Source organism: Phragmites australis, chromosome 6 (assembly GCF_958298935.1).
Source record: "Phragmites australis chromosome 6, lpPhrAust1.1, whole genome shotgun sequence".
In the NCBI taxonomy this organism is placed as follows: Eukaryota; Viridiplantae; Streptophyta; class Magnoliopsida; order Poales; family Poaceae; genus Phragmites; species Phragmites australis.
The window spans coordinates 42,328,497-42,353,213 of record NC_084926.1 but is presented as its reverse complement, the minus strand read 5'-3'; the positions used below and the strand labels follow the sequence as shown (position 1 = coordinate 42,353,213).

Here is a 24,717-nt window from a genome sequence, read left to right as displayed (position 1 = left end):
GGCATGTATAGTTGTCAATTGACAATGATCTACCGCTAGAAACAGTGCGGTACAGCCAGAAAACAAGCATTCTCATGTCTACAGTACCACCACACTGCAATGAGACACACCCTGAAGTCAATCGTCATCGTCCTAAACTTAGCCTTTATTAGAGATAGATCAACTATCTGACCGATAAAACAAACCTGAAGGTTAACAAATGAGCATTGGCATTTCATCTTTGACTGTCATGTCTAGTTTACACAATGAATATGGAAACCTATGATGCACAGTGTGAAAACATAAAATTATTTGGTGTAAACGTTGGAAAGCAAAGTGGTCACTCGAGGAGTGTAACAACTGAAATCGTTATCTTTCTTTTCTTCCTTTTTATATTTTTCCATCAATTCAGAAAATTGATGCACTGTGATCTGCGATCTTGAAACATTTAAATGCTACTGCCGTCTACATTTCGGTGGATGCATTGCAAAAGAAACATCCACAAATCTCTAAATACGCAATCTTTTCAAACAACTATCATCATCTGAATCATTTCATAAGACGCAGGTAGAAATCAAAAGGTGTAGACCATAACAGGATCGAAGCAATTTCTACTGCGCCAAACCGACTGGACCAAATTGAATGCAAAAGGTGTAGTCTTTAACCTCCGTTCCCGGAGGAGCTACATGGCGTGGTCCCAAACGGCGGCGTGGAGCTTTGTTGGGGTCGACGACCCTGAACCTGGGGTAGCTCCGGAGGGCGACGGCGTGGTGGTCGAGCACTGGGGGCACGACGAGGTGGAGAGGAGGGCGCGGTGCATGGTGAAGTGGCATCCTCATCATCCGTACCCAAACCTATGCATCCTGCTTCGACCGGTGCTCACAGGCAGCCAGGGGAAGGAGACGGTGATGTTCGCCGGCTACGACGGAACCCTGTCGAGGACCCCGACCGTGCGTCAATTCATGGTTTAGAAGGTCAAAATTTTCCCTTGTCTGCTGAATGTAAAAAAAGAACACGAAGAAAGAAACTTCTCTCAAGCTTTCGTTCGCTCTAGGAAGCAGGGCATGCTCTGTTCTGTTCGTTGCTGCTCTTCCTCTCTCTCTCTCTTTGAATTTTTCTTCTATTTTTGTGTGCACTGAAGGTGAGAGATGCGGTGAGGCCGCGACAGGCAGGCGTGCAGCAGCGCACAGTTATCTCACGAACAAGTTTTGTTGCTAGTTTTTTGGAAGCCATTGCTTGTTGCCAGAGTGCATGCTAGTGTGACAAGAAATCAAGAATCGCTCGCTTGCTCCTTATGTATGTACAAGAGGATGGATGCAGCTCATCAACCTGACTAGTCGATTGTTATTTAATGGATACTAGTCGCGATTGATCGGCTGTTGAGGCCGCTGGGAGCAGCGGCGCCGGCGCCGAGGAGGGGGCGAGCACGAAGCGGGAGGAGAAGACGCGCGCGGCGTCGTCGCCGAGGTCAAAGTTGCGCGCGTAGCTCAGCGGGTCGTACTGGCACTGGCACCCGCGGCGGGTCGGCGGGGGCCGGGCCGCGCACAGCACCCGCCTGCCCTGCCGGCGCAGCCGCCGCACCAGCTGCCGCGCGAGCCCGAGCCCACACCCACATGCGCCACCGCCACAGCACCGGAGGCCGGACGCCGACGAAGGCCCGGCGCCGCGCCGTGCTGTGGACGGAGCGGCCGGGATGCTCTCCGCCATCGCCTCGGGCGGGCGCTTCGCTCTCCTCTTCGTGGTGCGGCCTTGCGTGACAGTGCGAGAGGGCAGTGCGCAGCGTATGTGGGGGCTAGTGTGTGTGCGGTTGGTGGGTGGAGTGTCCGTGATTTATAGGGTCACCTACCTAATCACTCCGATTATGCGCCGATTCGGAAAAGTCAATTTTACCTAATCACTCTTCGGAACTCTAATTTCTACCGTCGACTACAAAATTGTCTAACTCTAGGCCCAAGCCCCCAATAGTGAAACCGGTTTAATTTTCACTCCGAGCCCATTGAAGTGGTATTCGAGTGACATGACGACGGTTTCTATCGTGTTGATGGCTACATCACATGTTATTTATTGACATATCAGCCCATCTAGCCAAAACAAAAAAAATAAAATAAAACAAACAATGGATCCCCAACAGCCACAATCCTCTCTTCTTCATCCTCCCCCTTTTCTCTCTGCTCTCTCCCTCCTCTTCCTTTTGGGTGACCAAGTGAGTGACAAGGCTAGCGCCACCACCGCTCGGAGCTCATCTTCGCTTCTCAGTCACCAATGTGCAGCTCGGCAAGCGAGGTCCTGCCCATAGCGTTCCAGACCAGCTGGGCATGTGAGGTAGACGGGTTCAATCTACTACAGTGCTTTAGACCCTCACCGGGGAGAGGACGAGCGACAACTGCATGCCATTGAGATCCAGCGGGCCAACGCATTCGACACCAACAACACCAACAACGCGGACCCCTCCTACATGCTCCCGTTCCTCCAAGGCCTCCTCAACCTTCCGCCACTCCGCACCTCTAGCATCGTGCCTATGATGCCACTGCTATCGTCACCAACGGATTCATAGCCGCCCAAGGTCTAGAAGCCCAACTGGGATGCCGTCATCGACCCATTCCGTCACCTGTTCTTCGCAGTCTCTGCCCCTGCTAGCCTCACCCAAGCGCGTCAGCGTGAGCACCCATCCCCGAGCAGTGGCGGATCCAGACCAAATATTTAGCGAGGGGGGGGGGGTCTAGGCTAAGCTAAACAAACAATCGTCTAGTTCAAACTTCGAAGAAATATTTTATACAAACATAGTGGTGAAAAAAATACAAAACACATAAAAAAAGAGTATACCACTAACTGAGCCCAATATTCTTCAACCACGATAATATCCCAAAATTCTTCAAAGATCTGTACATAAACACAGTAAAATAGTGATAATAAGTGCTAAAAAAAGACTAGCTACTACATATAGCTATTGAGTACTGACCTAGCTACAACACCATTTCCCTCATGAAATTAGGAATACATCTTCAGCATTTTAAAGTTTCAGTCATCCTATAATCAGATTGTAATCTTATATTCACATAAAGTACTACTAATTTCCATACATTTCTGAACTAAAATAGTTGGACAGCTAGAGATGTTATAAAAGATCTGTGTTGCTTCATGAGGTCGATCTGCTCCAATAGCTTAGATGATCCTATTCCAAACAATTGGTACATGCTTGAGCTTATAATTGTTGAGCTTTATTATCCAAATTAGTTGTTTTAAACTTTTTCCCTCAATGCAGCAACTACAAAATGCGGATATCAGATTATCCTACATTACAAGTTATTTGTCAATTCAGATGATATGCATTTTTGAAAAGAAATATCAATCCACTCAGCATGACAGCATACTCATATGCAATAACCTAGGGGCCTACTCAACTAGCTTGCTGCTTGCCGCCGTGCGCCCACCGCGTCATTGCTAGCGCTAGGGTTCAACTTCGGCCATTTGCCTATTTGCTACTGGCTTGAAGCCGACTCAGCCAGCCCAGGCCGATTGGCATTGGGCCTTTAGCCCATGACGCCCACCGACCCATGCTCTGTGCCCCTATCTTCTTCCACCTTCCAGCAATCCAGTACAGGGGCGCCCCGTCGGCCTCCCGACACTGACGGTCGACCTGCTTAGGAGGGCCCGTCCCTGCTGCACTGGCAAAGTACCCCCCCCCCCCTGGGAAGATCTGCCATTGTCTCTGAGTGCGACAAGTCGAACGTCTTAGCGGTGGGCTCCGACCAGTGAGAGAGAAGTAAGGACTACGTAGCACCGATACGGATACGGTGTATGTTATTTTCAAAGAAAACCTAATACGCGGATACATTTTATTTCAAAAAAATAGTAATAAGTTTGAAGGGCATGTTTATATTATCTAAATTACTCAGAGGCTACTATTGCCAACATGTCATATCAAACAGAGCATATGCCTAGATTTAACTCATCAGTAATTTGCATATGAGATGACAAAATATTGTCCAAATTATGTAATATCAACACTAGTTTGCTTTTATCTTCACAACATGCAAAATTATTTTCACTCCATATGAACCATAACCACCAGCCAGTTTGGTTAACCAATTAACCTAAAACCCAATGCAATAAGAAATTTTTAAGGCACCGTACTTACAAGAAGGCAATCATCACTACTTGAAGTTCAATCATGGCATCAACAGTTCAGCAACACATAAGTACATGACACATCACATATCACACATCAGTCGGTCACTACTCGGTCGAACAGTATCTCAAATAGTCAAATCATAGAAAAGAGTGAAGGGGAAGAAAGAAGGAGGAAAGGGGGGCAGAGAGGAACTCAAAGCCGCTGACGGATGTGGCTAGGAGGGCATCACACGCGATGTGTGGGTGGCTCTACGAGAAGGAGGCATTCGGGACTACAGGTGACTTATTATGTTATGCGGACGCAAATGGGTTAGGTTGTATCCCCGAAGTATCAAATTGTGTATCCGGACTTTACATAAATATTTTTTATACTTGTCGAATACGTATCAGGTGCATGTCAGTATCGGATACGATATCCAATAATATACGGTGCCTTCTTGAAGTATTGGTGTGTCAGAAAGTAGGAGACGACGCTGTTGTGTTGCTTGGGTTGGTTGAGCGAGATGGCCGTTGTTAGTTTGTGGTGGTGGTGGATACTCTCTGAAGAGATATAGCAGTGAAGTGATGTTCTCCTGTGTGACGGAGACGACCAAAGCAAGGAAGAAGGGGAGGAGAGAGAAGAAAAGAAAGAGGGAGGTTGGGGATAACAGGTAGGACCAGTGGTAAGAGAGAGCATGCTTATGTGACCTAAAATAGCTGCCATGTTATCCGAATACCACCTCAAACAGGCTTGGGTATTAATTAAGTTGGATTTCACAGTTGGGAGTCAAAGTTAGATGGTTTTATAGTTTAGAGTAGAAATTAGACTTTCACAAAAGTTGAAGGGCCAAAATTAGACTTTTTCCGTCCGATTTAAGAAGTTGGAATGGATACTTGTGTATCCAATCTATAATCGGATTCAAACGAATCGAAATGGAAGTTGGCGCCACTCCACTCCACCAGTCGGATTCTCGACTCTAGAGGGAACAATATGATGGGTGGTTCTACGACGCAAACCATGGTGGCTCATCTGCATCTGTCACTGGCCGTCACGTTGAAAAGACGTCATGGCCCATGGTTGTATCTGTAGTGCTTAACTAGCAACAATTCGCTGTGTCACTAGCTAGCTGCACATATCCGTTCTGCTCCGTTTTAGAATCTTGATCGTGACACATGAAGCGGCTGGTGCACCGAAATGAAACAGGTGGTGCAGGTTGCTCGCTACCAAGTACAAGTGTGGGTCGACTGACAGTTTGTCAGCGGCTATAACCTAAGAACCATCTCAGGCTATCTCTAGTAATACTTAAAAATACATCTTTATAATACTATTACAATATTTTCTATTTTTTATCTCTATTAGCTACTTTATTTCCTACATTTTATTATTATTATGTATCTTTCAAACTAATAATCATCCTCTATAAACCGTGTTAAGGGAGAAGGGACATTCCTCAAACCCAAGGCACTTCATCCCACCGGCAGCACTGTAGCTACAGTACTAAAGTGTGGCGAAGTGCTATGCCGATCCTACTGGAGACGTTCAGTACACATTCCTCTTGAAATTCTGACGACTCACATACATTTTCAGAACAAGCAAAAGTAGTGACGGTTACCAGAGCGCGGCGAAGAGAAGGAAACAAAGCAAGCACCCAAAAGCAAGATTTTGATTAACTGAGCAACTTGCCCATGAGGCATGATCCCGAGACGCCGCATGCAGACAGGACGAGCGCATGTGACCGGATGGGCGAGCCATGGCACCCCTGCATGCAAGGGCCTATCGTACTTTTTTTTAAAAGTTAAAAGTTTGGACACGCTCACACACTTACGTATACATACATATATATTTACGTAGATTTGTTCTATCACACATCTAAATAAAATTAGATGGCATACGTACTTACAGGTTAAATAATCAGAGATCCTGCACAGAAATGCTGCCATGGATCGGATCATCGGATTGAGCTAAGAGCATCAGCAGAAGAGGGGAAAAGAGCATTGCTTAAAGTGCACGGCTCATGATTAAAGTTAGACGAAAAACAGAAAAGTTCCGGCGCTTTGTCCATCCCGGCAGTGCAGGGCGTCCGACAAGATTGCAGTGGAGGTAGCCATCATCGATCGATCGGCAGTACGCTGAGTCACTCTCACGTTTGCAATGGTGCATTGATATGCTCCTAGTACGAACTACTGCATGCTAATCTCATCTGTTCTGCTTTGCTGGATGCTTGGTATATGGTAGGCGCCTGGTTCCTGAGATCCGTCAGTCAGGTTTCTCACATGCCTGCACAATTTGATTGGGCGCTTATTGCTGCATATAATGAGTAATAGATTCAGAATCAAGAAGGAGTTTTTTTTCTTTTTTTGCCTGTTTAGCAGAGTTTTCAGAACAATTTTTCGACTAGAATTAAAGGGAGCTCTGCCAAATAGCAGTTTTCACCTTTTAGCTTCCTGAGTGAAATCCGTGGTAGTGATTCTCTGAAATAAATTAGAAGTTAAGGAGCTGAAAAAACAGTTTCCCCTTATTCACTTCCTAAACAGAATCATTTCCTCCATATATTTTATTTTAAAAAATCATTTTTAATCACAGAATCATTTCCTATGTAGAATTACTTCTCACAAAAAATTTGAAGAAAGCCCCAGGGTTCTCAAATGCGCTCGGGGTAGGAGGACTTGACCTCCCCTGCCCCCTCCCCCACCCCACCAGTGGATCCGCCGCTGCTTACAACCACAGAGCATAACAGGGAAAGACCAGTACTCCAGGGAGACCAAATTGGGGCAACCGCCCATCCGTTCCGGTCCTCCATGCATCTTACTGAGTTCAGCTAGCTTACAAGAAGATGGCTTTGTTCATGCTCACCTGGCGCGAATGATCAGATGGGGTCAAGCGTCGCGGTTTGTCCGTTACGATTCAAGTGGGTAGGTACTGGTGGTTGCTACTACGGGAGACTGAAGACATCACATGGTAACATGGTCATGTTCAGAACTACTACAGTTTTGAAACGCAGTGTTCACGGCTTGTGAAGTGATTTTTTGAGGTTCTGCTGATGATCCTGGCCGTTATAGTCGTTGGTTACTACGGTGAAGTTTTGCTCAAGACTCTGAAAGGAGCAGTCGACGGCGACGGGGACTGCTTCGGATGGAGAAGCGATCAGTGAGTCTACCGTACCGGCTGGAAAGGAGATCGATCCTTTGCATTGGAACAAAGAGGAATCTGTGGGAGAGGCTGTAGGGTGGGTCGCACACAAAGATGCTACACATTGGAACAGATAAGCTAACTGCACGCGTCTTAGCGCCTATTTACAATTACACAATGAGCAAAATAGATGCCATTGGAATTTAAAACTCCTATATAAGAGAGCTTTTCTTCTAAAGTTCCTTTATAACAAAATGAGTTTTACAATATACCAATACACGTAAAGAGTCATGCGGAAATGCCGTTAATATATTCACCAGGGGAAAAAACGGTTATGAACAGATGTAGCGGGAAGTGGCACTAAGAACAGCGATGGGATCGATCAGACAATCACTACGAAAGGATAGGCCCTACACCTCAAGGAGTCCATACAAACGCGCTGCTTCTTAATGCCGAATCCTTGGGGAGGTAATCTGAAATTTGGCGAAACGTCGACGAAAGTTCGTAACTTGCCATCCGCATAAACCCCTTATTCTGTTTACACTCAAATCACTAAAATAACAGACCATGTTGCATGAATAAAATATACCGTGCTGACAGTGCTTTTTCCATATTTAATATAGAAAAAAAAAGCTATAGTTGTTCAAATACGAACAGACATGATCTCATCAAAACAAAAGTACAAACAAACGACACTAACCAGCAAGTCATGTGTAATCTGATAGAAAAACTTGACCGCAACTGCATGCGATGAGCCCTAGCTGAATTATTCCAAGTAACTCAAATTACGAAGATAGGCTAATGGTGGCAGGATACTTTGTCTGACGTATTTCTGCAAGAAACTATACTTTTGTAGAAACGAAAAAAAAAAGAGAGGATGTAATAGATGGACAAAGTGGCGTCAAATCATTTTCATTTCACTATTGGTTTCAAGAAGAATGGCGAGCGACTCCCCTCGTTCACCTCCACGGGCCTCACCCCGCGCCCGGCGTCCACCGCCTCCCAGCCACCTACCCCCCTACTCCCAGCATCCACAGCGACGTCTTCTCCCCTCTCTCCTCTGGCTCGCCCCTTCTGGCCCGGCGCCCTGTGCTCAGGTAGGACGAAGGAGCAGCGTTGGCTCTTCGATTCCCCTTGTTCTGGTTCTTACTCAGCCGCGCTTTCTCCGTCCGTACCGCCTGGCCCAACCTTGCCTAGCGTCGTGCCACCGGCGGAGCGGAAGGGGAAGGCCGTCCTCCTTGAAGAAGGGCCAATGCATGTCCCCCGCCCCACCCTTTCCCATGGCTTCATGGCGGCCGCTCGGCGCACTCATTTGGCCATGCCTCTCCCTTGCAACAATTCTGTGCCGGAGCCTATCCCGTCTAGCCAGGCTGACTCCGACGGGTGGACTTTGGTCACCGGTCATCACCGACATCGTGCTCCGCCGGCTGGCCGCCGTCGCAAGCCACCATCTACCCCCAAGCATTGTCGGCCCGCCGCTCTAGACGGCCGGTGCCTCAATTGTTTGTCGTGGACGCACCGCCGGGCGGAATGCCATCTTCCTCCCCGATGCTTCCGTTGTAGAGGGTTCCGACACCATGCCAAGAATTGCAAGCGTCCGCGCTCATCCACTTCGGGGTTTGGGAACTCTGATGGTTGGCGCCAGATCGTCCGTTCGTCCCTTGGTCAATCCACGTCAACCGGTTCGGCAGCAGAGGATCCCACCCCGCCACGCCACCTCGGACCTGGCTCTGAAGGCTCCACACCGTCAGGCTCCTTGGCCTTGGGGCCATCTCCTCCAGGCTCTCCGCCGGTGAACATGGGCCCCCTTTGCCGGCAGATCCAATCCTCAACGCTGGCTACTAGGTCTCCGCCCAGGAGGCTATTGACTCAGGCGTCGCTCCCTCGCCGGTTCGACGCATCGTCCCATGGTCGGTTGCGTTCGCTGCGGAGGAGGGTCAACTCTGGTGGGCACTCCTAGCATACGTTGAGCACTCCTAGCATACGTTGATCGTGCTCATCAAGGCTTCTCTGCTCGCGAGCTTTCCTTCCTTCTCTCAAGCGAGCTCTTTGTCCTGGCTGAGCAATTCAGCGTGAAGGCCTTCTTCCCCGACAACTTCTTGATCATCTGCAGTTCTCAAGCCATCCGTGACACCATCCTGGCCACCAGGGAAGACCTTTACCGGCCACTGTCACCTGGTTCTTTGGGCCATGGACGCGGTTGTCCTACGCATCTGGTGCTGTTCTGACCTACCAGGCGGTTGTTGCCCTGCGCGGCGTTCCACCCCACACATGATCTGCGCCCACTGCCCAACATCTCCTCGGCGAACGCTGCTGGGTCGAGAAGCTTGACGTTGCGGACAACTTGGCTGATCGAATAGACCTCGCGGATCTACGTGTGGTTGCTTGGTGTGTTTCACCTCAGGGCTTCCCCAGCAACGTAGTGATGGAGGTGACGGAGCCGGAGAGGGTGATCCAGTATGAGGACCCCTCCATGCAACGACTTTTTCGTTATCTCCTGCCCCACATCATGGAGAAAAGGTCCTTGCGCTACAACATTTCTATCCGCCTTGTTTCACCCTTCGTCTTCGAGCAGCGATGGCTCTATTCCATCTGAAGATGGCAACGGCGAATTCGACGGCTGTCTTGCCAGTAGCATGGGGGTGGTGGTTCTACGGCTTGTCGTTGCAATCTTCGTCGTCGGGCCTGCCTTCCTCTCCGGCAGGCGGTCATGCTCACGGCGTTCGATGGGCGGCGGGCGTTCTTCCGACGCAGCCGAGCTTGGTGCACATCTCCTTCCACTCATTTTTTTGGCTCGATTTCCAATGCTGCAGCTCCCGCGAGGGGAGCAGATGCCTCGCGTCACAAGCTGCTGCCTTTTGAAGAGCCTCTAACAGGGTTCACGAACCCTGTTGTTATCTCTCTTCCAACTCGTGAAGGGCCTACTGCTACTGCCTTTGACCCTATGTCTATGGAGCTCTCCTCGGGACTCGCTATAGTACAATGTCATCCTGGTCTTGTGCCTTTGGTATGCCCCAGCCTAGCGCCACGTGCTCCATCTCCGCCAATGCGTCGTCGACACATATCTCTGGTGTACATGAGGCGTTGCAGATTTCCCACATCACGGGTGGGTTCTGCGCTTGCGGTGTCCCCTGGGGCTCTAGTCGCTGGCTCCCCTATTGATGTGAGTCACGTTAGTGACAGCCCTATATCTTCAGGCCCGGGGCCACGGCCCACTTCCCGTTGTGCCTCCAGGTGCACATAGAGCCCGGCGTGGCTGCCCGGCTCGAGGCGTGGCTCCATGACGCATTGCCAGACGAACAATAGGCGCCTTCTGAATCGGCGTCAGCCCATATCCGCTATTGATGCTGCCTCTAAGGGACAAGCCAACACTGTGCATGCTAGATCCGAAGGGAACGTGGACGCCCAGGCTACTTTGGGTTCGTCCGTTCAGGCCTTCCTTCAAAGCCTCACTAGGGAGATCCCCACCCCCTCAGGTCACCTCCCCGCCGACTCCATCTCGTGTCTAACCAAGGTCCTCGGTGAAGCTCCTGTTTGGCCGCTAAGAGTCGGGTTTCCGCTGTTTGGCCATCCAAGCAGGGAGAAATCCCCTGATGCCCCGCTTGGGCAATATCAAGGATGGTGTAGCTGTTCCCCCCCCCCCCCCACCAGCATCAGGAATACCTATGGCTTTTCGAGAAGCCGCTTACTGAGCAACACATTCAAGCGATTCAAGAACTTTTCCCCGCACATGGTCTCTTTGCAGGGGAGGCATCTTCTCCCTCAGGCCCCTCAGCTTGAGTGGTGAATTGGTCTCCTTGCGGTCGTCTCCATTGATGGATAACCTTAACATCCTCAACTGGAATGTTCGTAGTCTCAATTGTGAGGCTCGGCGTAACGTGGTTCGTGCTTTGGTCGCAGACCATGGTGCATCGGTTGTGTGTTTGATCAAAACTAAGTTGGAGGTTGTTACTCCCTTCCTAGTGAATGAATTTTGTGGTCCTGCTGTTTCGGGATACTCCTTTTTGCCTGCCTCCGGCACTCACGATGGCGTGTTAGTTGCCTGCCGACACCCACACTCCCTGTCTGCAGTCCAGATGCCGCGATTCTCTGTCACGGTCTGCATCTCCTCGGAAGTAGCCGGTGACTTTTTCCTAACAGCAGTGTACAGACCAAATGATGACAACTTGAAAGACACCTTCCTATCTGAGCTCGTCGGGATCCATTCATAGTCGCTGGGACCATCGTTGATCATTGGAGACTTCAACATGATAGCCTCGGCAGCCGACAATAAAACCTCTAACCTTAATAAGCGATAGTTGCTCATTTCCGTCGCTTCATCTCTGACCACGAGATGAAAGATCTGCATCTTTTTGGGAGGCGCTACACATGGTCTAATGAGAGGGCCTCCCACACTCTGGTGCGGTTGGACCAAGCTTTGATTTCTTCGGAGTGGGATGTGGCCTTTCCAGATTGTCTCTTGCAAGCCTTGTCCTCGGAGTGCTCCGACCACTGTCCACTGCTCCCCTCAACTTCGGTGCTCTCCCAGGGGCGTCGTCGTTTCCAGTTCGAAGCTCTCTGGACCAAGTTGCCTGGTTGTCTGCAAGCTACCAAGCGTGGTTGGTTCCTGCTGCCTAGTGAACATGCCAAAGCTCTGCTCATGCATCTGCACCTTCTGCTCTCACGCGTTGCCAAGGAACTGCAAAGCCGGAATAGTAGGATTGTAGGCAACATTAAGGAGCAGCTTCTTCTTGCTTGAGAGGTCATCGTTCGCTTGGAATCCGCCTAGGATGGCAGAGCTCTTTCTTCTGCTAAGTCTTTGCTTCGTAAGGATCTCAAACGTCTTAGCCTCCCTGGAGCGTACAATGGCGAGGAGCCGTTCCAGGATCACCTGGTTGCGGGAAGGCGATGTTGACTCCCGGCTCTTTCATTCATATGCCAAATCCCGAGCACAAAAGAACTTCATCAACTCCCTCTCCACTCCGGAAGGCCCACTCTCGTCGCATTCTGACATGGAGAGCGCTTTGCATTCTCATTTCAACTCCATCCTTGGAGTAGCTCCAGCCAGGGACTTCTCCGTCAATCTATCTGCGCTCGAGATCAGCCACCTGTACATGGGTTCACTGGACTTGCCTCTCTCTGAGGAAAAAGTTGCGACTGCCATTAAGTGCATGCCTTTCAACAAATCGTCGGGACCCGATGGGTTCATGGTTGAATTTTACTGCATCGCTTGGCCAATCATTCTTAACGACGTCATGCTGGCCACCAGGGCCTTTGATCTCGGTGATCGTAGGGGGCTTGCCTCTCTGAACAGCGCTTTAGTCACTTCGCTGCCCAAGGCGAAACCTGCCACCTCTCCAGCCGACTTCCGCCCGATAAGTTTGATCCACGGTGTCGGCAAGTTGATCTCCAAGGCCTTGGCTCTCTGGCTTACACCGCGGCTCAATTCTCTCATCACATGCAGCTAGAGTGCTTTTATCATCGGACGTTGTATTCACGACAACTTCAAGCTTGTGCATTCCACGACGAAGTTACTCAAGAAAATCAACCGACAAAAGATCCTCCTCAAACTCGACATTTCGGAAGCTTTCGACTCGGTTAGCTGGGCTTTCCTCTTGGATGTCTTGAGAGCTTGGGGTTTCGACCCCCGTTGGTGCAGTTGGATCGAAGCGCTCTTGGGCTCTTCGACAATTAGGATCCTCCTTAATTCTCTCCCCGGGCCTCCTATCTTTCATTCCAGAGGGCTCAAACAGGGGGGCTCCATGTTGCCATTCTTGTTCGTGCTAGTCATGGATGCTCTAGCTCGTCTTCTAACCTTGGCCGATGAGGCTGCTGTTATTGATCCGATTGGCCACGGTTCTATCCATCACCGTTGCTCCCTCTATGCAGATGACGTGGTGTTGTTCTTATAGCCAACTCGACAAGAAATTAACGCTCATTTGTCCATCCTTAACTTCTTTGGGGAGGCCTCGAGCCTAAGAACTAATCTGAACAAATATGCCACCGTCCCCATATGTTGTTCTAAGGAGGACATCAACACTATCAATGAGCTGCTTCCTTGCGGCTCCTCATCTTTCCCTATCCAATACTTTGGAGTTCCTCTGACAATCGCCCGCTTCTCAAATGCCACCTGCAGCCTATTGTTGACAAGGTTGCAGCTAAACTTCCTACTTGGCTGGGCAAGTTGATTTCTAAGCCGCGGCGGGCGACCCTTGTGCGCTCGGTTCTCTCCTCGACGCTGTTGCACACGCTTATGTCCATAGTTGTGCCCCCGTGGGTGATAAAGGAAATTGACAAGGTTAGAAAAGCTTTCTTATGGGCAAGCGACAAGGAGACGACCGAGGGGCGTTGTTCCCTATCTTGGTCCTGTGTCTGCCGGCCTCTGGGGTTCGGAGGCCTTGGCATCCAGGATCTTCGCCTCGCCGGGTTTGCCCTTCGCCTCAGATGGTTGTGGTGGCAGTGGGTCGACCCGACGAAGCCATAGGCCAACCTTCCTCTTCATCATGAGCGTGAGGTCCAAGCTTTGTTCCTCGCGTCTACCAGGTTCGAATTGGGTGACAGTGCTTCCTTTCTCTTCTAGTCTGATCCATGGCTCAACGTGCAGTCTATAAAGGCTATCGCGCCTGAGCTGATCAAGTGCGTAGCTCCATTGATCTCAAAGAAAAGGGCGGTGCGGGAGGCGTTGCACAATCGTAGATGGGCTTAGGACATTACTGGCCCCCTGACGGTGCCTGTGCTTGTGCAATTCCTGCATGTGTGGAGCCTAGTCGATTCTGTTAACTTGAGCAACGTTGCAGATCGCTTCGTCTGGAGATGGATGAATTAGGGGCACTACTTTTCCAATTCGGCTTATCAGGCCATGTTATTGGGATCCGTTAGCTTCAAGGGTGCTTCGTTGGTGTGGAAATCTTGGGCTCCATACAAGGTCGAATTCTTTGCTTGGTTGGCCTTGCACGGTCGGCTCTGGATTACGGTTCGTAGGCGCCAGCATGGCCTTCAACCCGACGACTCTTGCACCCATTGCTCACAATTGCCCGAAACTACAAATCACTTGTTTCTCCATTGCCATGTGGATCGCGAGCTTTGGTGGAGGATTTTGGGAATCCAAGCTCCTGCTACGGCAGTCTCACTCATTGTTTGGTGGTTAGACCTTCGGTGTTGTGTGGCTTCGAGCTTTCGAAAGGGAGTAGACTCGCTAATTCTTCTCACCTGGTGGAGGCTCTGGCTAGCACGTAACGATATCATTTTCAACAACCATCGCATCTCCTCGGATTCCTAGGTTGCTCTTATCAGAGACGACATCGTCCGATGGTGCGAAGCAGGAGCGAGGCATTTGGCGATCACCATGGAGCGGTTGCGTTCTTCTGTCATGATCCTATGATCTAGCACAGGCTTGTGGACTTCTTGTTGCCTCCTTTTTCTGTAATCTCCTATTTCTTGATCGTTCTTACTGCTTTTGGCAGCTATTGTAACCTAGCCAGGGGCGTTGCGTAAAACTATCTATTCATTATCTCTTCTTAATACAATGATACGTAACTCTCCTGCGTATTCGAAAAAAACTATTGGTTTCGAACTCATTGATTGCGTTGGAAGATAACGAGGGTCCACAAACTATTCTTACAGAAATACACTCCAACAGTTCTCCATCTGGCATATAAAGAAGAGAAAGGTATCTGACAGTGTCCCAAACTCATAATCTGAGTCACCATACAGTTTCGAAGCACAACTAGTTCTGCAATTACCCGGCAAGAATCAAATTCTTATCTATAAAAATAATCATTCCTAATGCACTACTCGAGATAAATGGCTAAGTGAACATTATGCTAGTTAGGGACATGTGTGAGATAAAAGGAGGCATCGGGAAGACCATATCAGCAAAAACAACATTAAAGTACTATGAAATCCTTGCTAGCCTGACAAGTGTTTTCATAAGAGAGAAAAAAAAAGAAAAATACACATTGTTCGCTAAAAATATTAAAGTAGTAAAATAGAATGATAAGATGGGGTCGGAATGAAATAAATACCTTCAGCAACCACAGAGACATATCAGACAACTTCACAAAATACAACAGCTTGTATGGTCCCTGAAAATGTACAATTTACTAGTATAATTAGAAATGAGCAAACCAATGCCCATTTATGAGATTGCTAAGTAACATAGTCAGAAAATGAACTCTGATGTCCAAGGTATGCTTGGCATTTATGAACATAAAAATGTAGTAAAAGAATCAGAAGCGTACTTCTTTGGATCTTGATAGTGTTTTAATACTTCCAGGAATTGGTTCCAAAACGGGCCAGTTTCCTGGACGTTAACATTTTCTGGTCCCCCCAGGTAAGCTTGAACAATGAATTCATGGCTCCTTTCCCTGAAATAGAATGCACCAGCTCTTTGTAGAAGTTCATGAATCTACTAAGATGAAGAAAGCGTTCGATCTGTTTCAACTGACCTTCCTTCGTATTGCGACAACCATCCCAAGTAAGCGGCGCCAAAGTACATGGATGCAAAAGGATTGTAGAGATCATCCACAGAGATGACTGTGTACGCCCTATAGCCACAATCTCTGTGTATCCAAAGGGAACTGCAGGTAAGTTTACATGGAAATTGTAATAGTATTATAGACGCAGAGCAGTGGCAGCTTTGCACCCGATAGCCTAAGCAACCAACTATTTCTAGTGCCTAGTTAATTTTCCAGATATTCCACTCAAGCATGCTTTTATCTGACTTCTAAAGTTATGGAAAGAATTTTAGTATTGGATAGTAGTATACTTTTATCACTGCATACATACTAGTGGAACAGTATAGGCCAAAACTGAAGTTCAACTATCTTGCAAAAGAAACAAGGAGGTAAAACAAAAGGGGGTTACAGTTTGTTGGGATGACCAGTACAATTCAAAACGCTATTCTCCTACTGATACTCCAAATTAGCTCACCATAATTTTTTGATACAGTATGCAACTTCATGGCTAGTGGAAGTGTATGGTAAACACAATATCTCACTTGCCTGGAAAGCCATGCGGCAGTAGGGTAGTCTATTCCCATCAATCCAGTCCGGGTACTTACTCCATGGACAAAGCGCATACTGCATACCTCTGCAAGAGCCGCAAGAGCTTCCTGTGCAGATTTCAATCAGAAATAGAGAACTCAATAGATATTAATTTAATGCAGGAGTTCATAAAACTAACTATAAGAAATTCTAAATATATATTTACTGTTAATAGGACAGGCATCTGCATAGGTCAATATCATTGGACTTCCAACCCAAATTACTTATTTTATTCATCATTTTGACAGGAGATATATCCTAACGTGATCGACAAACCCAAAGTGTATGAATGTAACATGTTCAATATAACAAGCAAGAAAAATAGGGATTTTTGGACATTTACATAATATTCGAACATTCATAGCGTAAGAGAAAATAAACGAAATATTATGAGAAATATCCTGCAAATGCACCAGTTATACAATGATGTTGCATGAACTGAAGACCAAAATATGGCGACCATAGCATGTGATGGATACTCATACTTGGGTACTAAGTTTAGGCCTTCAAATGTAATACAATATAACAAAGAAAAAGCTCTAAGAGCTAAATGATGGATGCTTTTGGTGCGAAAACATGTTTGTGTTTCACCTCATTACAAATTTACAATTGGAGAAGGACCACAAAGAGGTGGCATCTTTTATTGGTACATGACATTACATTATCTGGTAGATTAGCATGCACTGGCTTCTCAATCCAAAACTTACCGGTTTTACTCCTCTTGAGCTCAAATGGCGTGATATGGTTATTTCAGCAACAGCCTGAAATCATAATTCAAAATTGCACAGGTCTGCCATAAAGGGAAATTAACGTATTGGTGGCAAATTCACCAACGATGAGATGATAAATAGTGTTCCTATCAAATAAGGAGTGAGGCGATGGCATTTAAGTAAAAGATAGCAAATATTCCTCTGGACAATATTTGGTCATGGCGCTGGGAATCGCATGATAGGGAAAGTGTATATCGCAGATGGTGAGGCATTCCTCAAAAAAAAAAAAAAAAAATGGTGAGGATTTTCACCTTTTCCAGACTAGCAAATACAAAAACGTAACAAACTATAGTTTGGATGTACTGAATACATAATAAGGTACCATCCTAAAACAAGCTGCGGAACTTAGGGACCTGGCCATAACGAAACGTCTGAATTGCACGGGAAGCAGCAGACTACTAGCAAACAACTATGCCTATACACTATACTGCAATATGGGCTATGCAAAACAATACAGTTATTCTGTTACATGGCATCCACATGAGAGGTTCTTTTGATAAAATCAAAGTCATAACTTTACTAGGTCAATTCGGAAGTTGAGTAGTGCTTCTGTGATCTCCCAATGTACAAATCATAAATCCGTATTGTTATTAGTGGAGTGTTTTTTTAGAACAGAAGTGGAGAAATGTGAAGTAAATATGGCATATTCAAATATTCATAATCACATTTACCTTCACCTCCACGCGAGAAAGGTAAGGCCTCTTCTTTGCATCAAGGGAGAATCGTACATTTCCACGTCTCTCACCAGATTTTGTCCACTCCTTAAGCACATCATGATGTCTCCACATTGCATCCATATCTCCCTCTGATACCTTGGAATCCCAATATATCAACTGTGTTCCTGACTCAAAAATGATGACAAGATATCAGCTTGTTTTTTATGGTGGAAGATCATATGTCATTATGTTTGGCCCATAGCTCAACATCACATGTACCTAGAATAAGAAAAAAAAATAGCAACAAAGTAAAATGTAACCTGTGCTTGAGGAATCTGCTAGGATATCAGGAGTAAGATCATTGCAATTTTCTGGTTGTCTGCCCAAAAATAGTGGGAAACAGTCTGTCAACAGGTTCAAACTTCCAAAGGGAACATATGAAAGTGTACTGATGAAGCTGGATATAAGTTCAAACTTCAAACAAAGGCATAGCTTTATCTGCAAAAGCATAGCATTCTGATTTCAGTTCGCTATGTAGTTTCTGCGGTGCTAACCTGAATGGATATTTGATGGGATATAGGGACTAGGGAGTTTTAAAGCCCTGTAAAGGATGATTTTTAGATAACATTCAATCCATGTAGCCTGAAGTTCTGAATACATTAGTTAGATCTACTTCGCAATACAATCATCAGGAAAAGATTGCTTCCTGAAAAAACTGCTTAGTTCATTGACTTCATACATTGGAGTGTCAGATGAACAGAAATGATTAATCTTCATGTCCATTGTAGGTTACTACATTCCAATATAATAGTAGAATGATAGATAACAACACTATAAAGGCTTGAAGCCCAACATTTTTATTTTTATTATGAACTCAATTATTTTAGGGGTTTTAACTTGACATGAGACCTACTGCAGGCCCAAACCCTGTCAAGCAAGTCAAGTTTTGGCTTAAAGCCCAGCTATTATAAGAACAAACCATCTTCCCCCAGCCTGGGCTTACTAGTCCTGCACATAAGTCAAGCTCTGTACAACAGGACCTTCATGCGCCACATGTGCTAAGAGAAACAAATTTAGCTAAGGCACACTGCTGTAGAACATAAGAAAGTTAGATGTGCAACACGGAAAGAAACTATTAAGAAAGAAACCTTATAGACAACAAGCTCTCTTTCACATAAAGATAACGCTGGAAAATTGGGGCAGTTGATTTGTGAGTAGCCTTCTTTTTGCCTCCCTTATATGCCCTAACAACAAATTCTTCAGTTCTTTGCCTGCAGCATTTCGTAAAATAATTGTGTCTTAACTATTGAAATGTCAGAGATGATAATATCCGTTGAAGTTAATGGCAAAACATAGTGTGCCAAATGAAATACATACTTGTCATCACAAGAGAACAGCCATTTTGCGTAAGCAGCACCAAAGTAGACATTTACAAATGGCCAGTAGAGCAAATTGATATTATCTTCAATGTCATAATTCTTGTAACCCAGTTCCCTTGTTAAAAATAATAAATTTAGTTTCAGAACATAGAAGACAAAGATAGTAAATTGTCTTAACCGGGCATGATGAGTACCTGCTAAGCCATTGAGCAACTTCAGGTATCACCTGCATCATGCCAGCCTTTGTCTCTTTAGTCTTGCGATCGTAGGTATCTACAAAGAGTCTCCTTCCACTTGCAATTTCTGCAAGTGCGCCTATCATATACTGCACAAGAGGAAAGATCATGCTCAGCAAAGTCCACAAGGATCTACCAGTAATAAGATAGCTTATGTTATGACCTCTTCGTCTCACACATTTGTTGTTAAGTATTATCTTTAGAATCCAGAAAACCATCGCAGCCAATGTGTTGTGGCGATAAGTAAACATGCAGTTTGTACTCCAGTATTGGATTTGATAATTACAGGAAAAAAGAAGAGCAAATAATAGTCCAACATCGAGCAATAGAGCCAATACCGGGTCTAGTTGCGATTGGAAATGTCTATGAACAGTAATTCCAGCCACTGCCTGAAACAATCAATGAATGTACACAGGAATCAGTGTAAAGCCACAAACAACAGAAGGAATTTTGAATAAAGAGCACCCTTGGTTATCAGTCTTTTTCATGGTTCAGCAAACTTATTTCAAACAGCATTGCAGCAACAAATTCCCAACCACTAATTTAATAAATAACCACTTTGTTCAATATTGCAACTTATTTATTGTTGTTTTATCATCATCTTTTTAGTTGGATCTTGTGGGTTCCATGTCTAGCCTACTCCAACTTGCTTGGGATAAAGGCTTTGTTGTTGTTGCTTGTTCAATATTGCAACAGAAAACAATATGGTTGGCGACTCAATTCTCAGTGTTGATAGTCTTTTTATCTTTGGTTAACTCGAGTGAAAATTTTGCTAGTCACTGCCGATAGCCTTCTTGAGAAACTTAGAAGGCCATTACACCATACGAGATACAGAAATGATTAGTCAAATGAGCCAAGTAAATCTTAACAGGTGTCAGTATGATTTCCATTATTCTGGAACAATTAATATCAAGATTTACGGAATTCAACTGACCACTCACCATCATTTCAGTTTGCGTGAGATATGCCTCGCCATCAGGGTCCCGTGATAGGTGAACTTTCTGTCCCTGTTCTTCCCCAGCATCAGCCCACTCTTTACTTACGTTAGGATCTTGCCACATTAATCTCATATCCTCTGGATCCAAGCAGTCATCCCAATATTTGAAGCTTACAGGCATTTTGGGCTGATCAACAGTTGCTTCTGTTGATAGCTGTTGGAAAGAAAAAGAGGAATGAAATCTAGATGCCTTGCACTATCTTATCTCTAGGTAAAACGAAACTCGGTGCCCCAGTTTGCATTATGTTTTTGACTTACATAGAAGTCGAAACCTTTTTTAAAGAAACTTTGTGATGGATAATTTGCATAAAGTTGATGACATGATAACAGAAAGGAAAGGAGTATGCAATTATTGCATCCTAATCGATATCAGGAGCGACCAAGTTTCTGCAAACCAAAGATGAATTCACTTCCAGATGAAAGCACTTGGCTCACATATGTTTCATCGTCTGACAAAACATATGTGAAATAAATAAACATAAAATGAAACCAAGTAAATAATCATTTAGAAGCACAGAGATGCAGTAAGCAAACATGGAAGCATTACAGGATATTAGAAGATCATAAAAAGTATCCATCATTCAGCAATACACACCGCAAGCAGGCCAATTTGAGGGAGCCACGCACTCAGATTGGACAATCTACGACAAAACAAAATTAGCAAAATCAGCTCCCGAACACTGTACAGGTCCCCTAAATTTGTGAAACATGTACCCAAATTTTCACACGACGTTCGAATTGGCCAAAACAATAAGACTCCAGGCGCACATAGCACCTCACGATCAATATCACTCACCGCAATGTGCCTTAAAATCACGTCGCACACATGATCCGCAACAAAAACAGTGAGCACCAAACCTTGACACCGCAGATCCAAATCCACCACCGACGCATGCACAGTGAGATTACCGGAACAGCAATGCGAAATATGAGAACCACACGCAATCCGAACGGAACGGCCACCCAACAACAGCGTCGCGTGGTGGTACCAGCCACTCCATAGCGTCACGCGCACGCCGCACAGTGAGATTACCGGAACAGCAACGCACCTCCACCAAACGGAGGGAATGCTCTAAGCGTCACATGCAAAAGCGCACCCCCCGCGATCTAGCCGGAAAACCCATCTCCGAATCCCAAAACAGCCCCAAAAATCAGTGCCCGCGACGAGCACCTCGCTCCCCTCGCTTGATCACCGACGAGAACGGCGAAAAAAAAAATGAGGCGGGATCGCGAATCGAGCTCACCAGTGCGTCGGCGCCTCGCTGGAGGATGCTGTTCAGGAGATTGCGCCTCCGATCCCTTCCGACTCGTCGGGGATTGGGGAGCAAATGGTTTGGTGGGATGGGGAACTGGAGAGAGAGAGAGAGGCGCGTGGATTGGAAAGGAGAGGGATGGGTGGCGAGCGGGACGTTTAAATGTGGGGGCGCGGCCCGGGGGCACGTGTCTGGTGGGTGTAGCAGCGCAATGCTGGTGGGAGATTAGCATCAGCGGATCAATCGTGTCGCGTCTGATCGAAGCGACGGTGTTGGGTTGTGATCTCTTGGACAGAAAGCGCCAGCTGTCACCTCCGAGCGACTCTGCATCCTCCACTGCTCAAACATCAAAAGCATGGCCCTGCTGTGGCTGTGCGGCATTGGTGCACCAAACTTGCACGGCCCCAGCACAAATCATGTCCTCCGGATCCTCTCGGTACGATTGGTTCCTCGTATATATTTTATCCGTATAGATTATATGTTCAGGTTGAATAGAATTAAATTTATTAAAAAAATGTTTTTTTATATTTATCTAGACATACTGAGTTGAGTTTTTATTTGTTTGATTAAATCTGAGATTGTATAAGCGAATGTAAGAGTTGAGATTATGATTAATTGTTCGTATAAAAGTGATTTTATGATACTGATAAGTAATCCAGCCTGTATAAGTGAATGCATGAGCCTACCTTCACTGAGCTAGGCTACAGGTGTACAATTATATCTATCAGATCAAGCTAAAATAATGCATACAGGTAACTAAATAAGCTTCTTTACAAGACTATATGTATCTACTGGACTAGATTGTTCGCAAACAATCAACCCCTAAATGCATTGGTGCACCAAACTTGCACGGCCCCGGCACAAATCATGTCAGAGGAGCACAGCACTATGACTTCACCTCATTTTGAGCCGTCAGATCCGATTTGCATGGTCCAGATCCTCTGCTACAATTAATTTTTGCACAGGGGACAAATGAAGTATTCTGGGTGAACAACCCGACTGCAGAGGATTCGTTGGCTTGGCTGTGGAGTTTGACTACAGTTGGCAAGTCTCGGTTCTTGAATTTTGTGATTTTTTGTACTGGAGAATGTCATGTGTTTTATTGCAATGTGACCTGATCGTTGGATGTGGATTTTTTGAAGTCCATGAGGTATCACATTCCAATCTGGACCGTTGAGATTCGTGCAAAGGGGGATTGGAAAAAAAACAGCCGGATTTCTAGTCTATAGAATTAGTAGAACCTCTTTCTCATAATCAAGAGAGGGACATTAGCTAGTATCTTTCGGAAGATATTAGCTGGGCTCAAAATCTAATAGATGGACAATATAAAATATACATCTGATAATTTATGTCTTATACGATGTAAGATGAGGAGAAATATATATTAGTTGCGAATGAGTACGGAGCTCGGCGACTAAGCACAAAAGGTGGCCAAACCCACCGAGTTAGATTCTCAGTGTCGCAGACCTCAGATTTGGTCTTCAATGTAGACACTAGGTAAAGAGGACCCGATGTTTATGTCATATGATGTGACAACATTGAGATATTAGTTCGTGATGTCCCAAATCGCCCTAGGACGCGATTGGTTCACTTGTGAGATCTTTGTTCGGCCTTGGCTCGTTGGACAGGTATTTCGTAGGATTCAGGAAAGCTAGCTTTACCCATCAAACTGGCAGAACCTGACATAGATTTCTTTGTCGTACAGGTTCGGAATTTTCATTCCGGGCTGCTCTTTGATTAGCGGGTTGCGGCCTCCGGAAACTCACGACCTTAGGCCGGACTGTCCTAGGCCTTTTCGGCCCATTCCCAAAGCTGCATGATAACGATGGCACTTGATCAAGAAAAACTCAATCATGGCTCCGATTAAGCTTTAATTACGAAAAAGAATTTTCTGCCATCTTCTATGAAGACATCCTGACAATTTAAAAAATGTATTGTCTTCATGGCTCGTAGTCGAAATCGATCGACGGGTATATATGTAGCACTTTTTCTCGTAGCGAACGAGTGGGAACCATGCACAATTTTCCTTTGTGTGCAGAACGATGGCATCCAAGCACAAATTTGTTTTACTAGTGTTGCTCGTCATCTTTCGTTGAAGCTGACATTTGATTGCACGTTATGCTTCCAAAAGTGCTATATTACTTAGTGCTGATGATGTATCCCAGCTCTCAAGCAACCAAGGTGCACGTGCACATTGAGTTCGTGATTACAACAGTGAGGAACTAGCTGTGTTATTTGAGAGTGTGGATATATGATTAGACTATTTAAATTTTAGTCCTCTTCAATATGAATTTATGTGTCTACTTCTTTTTAATAAAAAGGCAACAAGTTTACGTTAAGGTTCATCTAGTTTATTTGTTCAAAAAGTGATTGCGAGTAATACGCAGGGGAAGAAGGCATCTATTCTAGGTGGAAATTCCCATGAAGGCATCTATTCTAGGGTGGAAATTCCCATGCTCCAAACTAGGCCAAACCCTACATGATCACTCGAAAAAAACTAATCAGCGACTTGATGTAGAAAAAACGAAAACCAACTCAATTCGGGGTGGAAAAAACGAAAACCACTCAATTCGGGGGAGAAAGATCGATGGAGTCAAAGATAGACGAATGGGGTTTGATCTCTGTAGACGAACGGCAATTGATCTCTTTTCTTAATCAAGAGCATGATGGGGCTCTCACTGTCTTTTACCGGAGTGGTTAGGATTATATTAAGAGCCCAGAGTGTGGGAGGTTTGGTGGGGGTAGGCGAAGCACAAGTTTGCAGACCAAGAGCAGAGCAGAGCGGAGAACACGGAGAGCTGTATTGTATATGTAGACTGAGCAGTCATATTAGTTGAAAAGAAAATGTTTGATTTGTTGTATTTGTTTGGATAAACTAAGTTGAGTTTATATTTAGTTGACTAAATTTGAGACGCATGAGCAAATGCAAGAGTTGTACTTGTGATTGGTTGCTTGTATAAAGATAAATTTATGATACTGATAAATGGGTTCGTCTTCATAAATAGATGCCAAGCTTGCAAATAGCGGCGATATGACGCTATAGCGTCTAAATAGTGGCTGGCGCCAAAAAAATACAAGAAAATCATAATTCATGTTTTTTTATTTATCATCGATTATAGTAATATATCATCTTAGCGCAAGACTAATATATCACCGATATACATCAAATTATGTTTGGGTCAGG

General features: G+C 45.8%; 2 protein-coding genes across 5 annotated transcripts; both read right to left on the bottom strand.

Annotated features, from left to right (window-relative positions):
* Positions 1–611: 611 nt before the first annotated feature.
* On the bottom strand, positions 612–1,778 carry LOC133920692 (uncharacterized). The gene has a single exon (XM_062365293.1). The coding sequence runs from the start codon at positions 1,684–1,686 to the stop codon at positions 1,324–1,326; it is 363 nt and encodes a 120-aa protein (XP_062221277.1). The 5' UTR covers positions 1,687–1,778; the 3' UTR covers positions 612–1,323.
* A 5,658-nt stretch (positions 1,779–7,436) lies between these two features.
* LOC133922595 (uncharacterized) lies at positions 7,437–21,715 on the bottom strand. Of its 4 annotated transcripts, none has more exons than XM_062367983.1 (15): positions 21,525–21,647; positions 20,876–20,921; positions 20,225–20,434; positions 19,622–19,672; positions 19,242–19,372; positions 19,046–19,162; positions 18,817–18,939; positions 17,989–18,047; positions 17,684–17,853; positions 16,950–17,003; positions 16,201–16,310; positions 15,646–15,759; positions 15,439–15,564; positions 15,223–15,282; positions 7,437–7,771 (listed from the first exon to the last, which is right to left on the bottom strand). In XM_062367983.1, the coding sequence occupies exons 3-14, from the start codon at positions 20,399–20,401 to the stop codon at positions 15,255–15,257; spliced, it is 1,260 nt and encodes a 419-aa protein (XP_062223967.1). In that variant the 5' UTR covers positions 20,402–20,434; positions 20,876–20,921; positions 21,525–21,647; the 3' UTR covers positions 7,437–7,771; positions 15,223–15,254. The 4 variants fall into 4 exon arrangements, with proteins under 4 accessions (XP_062223967.1, XP_062223966.1, XP_062223965.1 ...); XM_062367982.1 differs by having other exon boundaries at positions 7,437–7,692; XM_062367981.1 differs by lacking the exon at positions 7,437–7,771 and having other exon boundaries at positions 15,068–15,282.
* Positions 21,716–24,717: the final 3,002 nt, after the last annotated feature.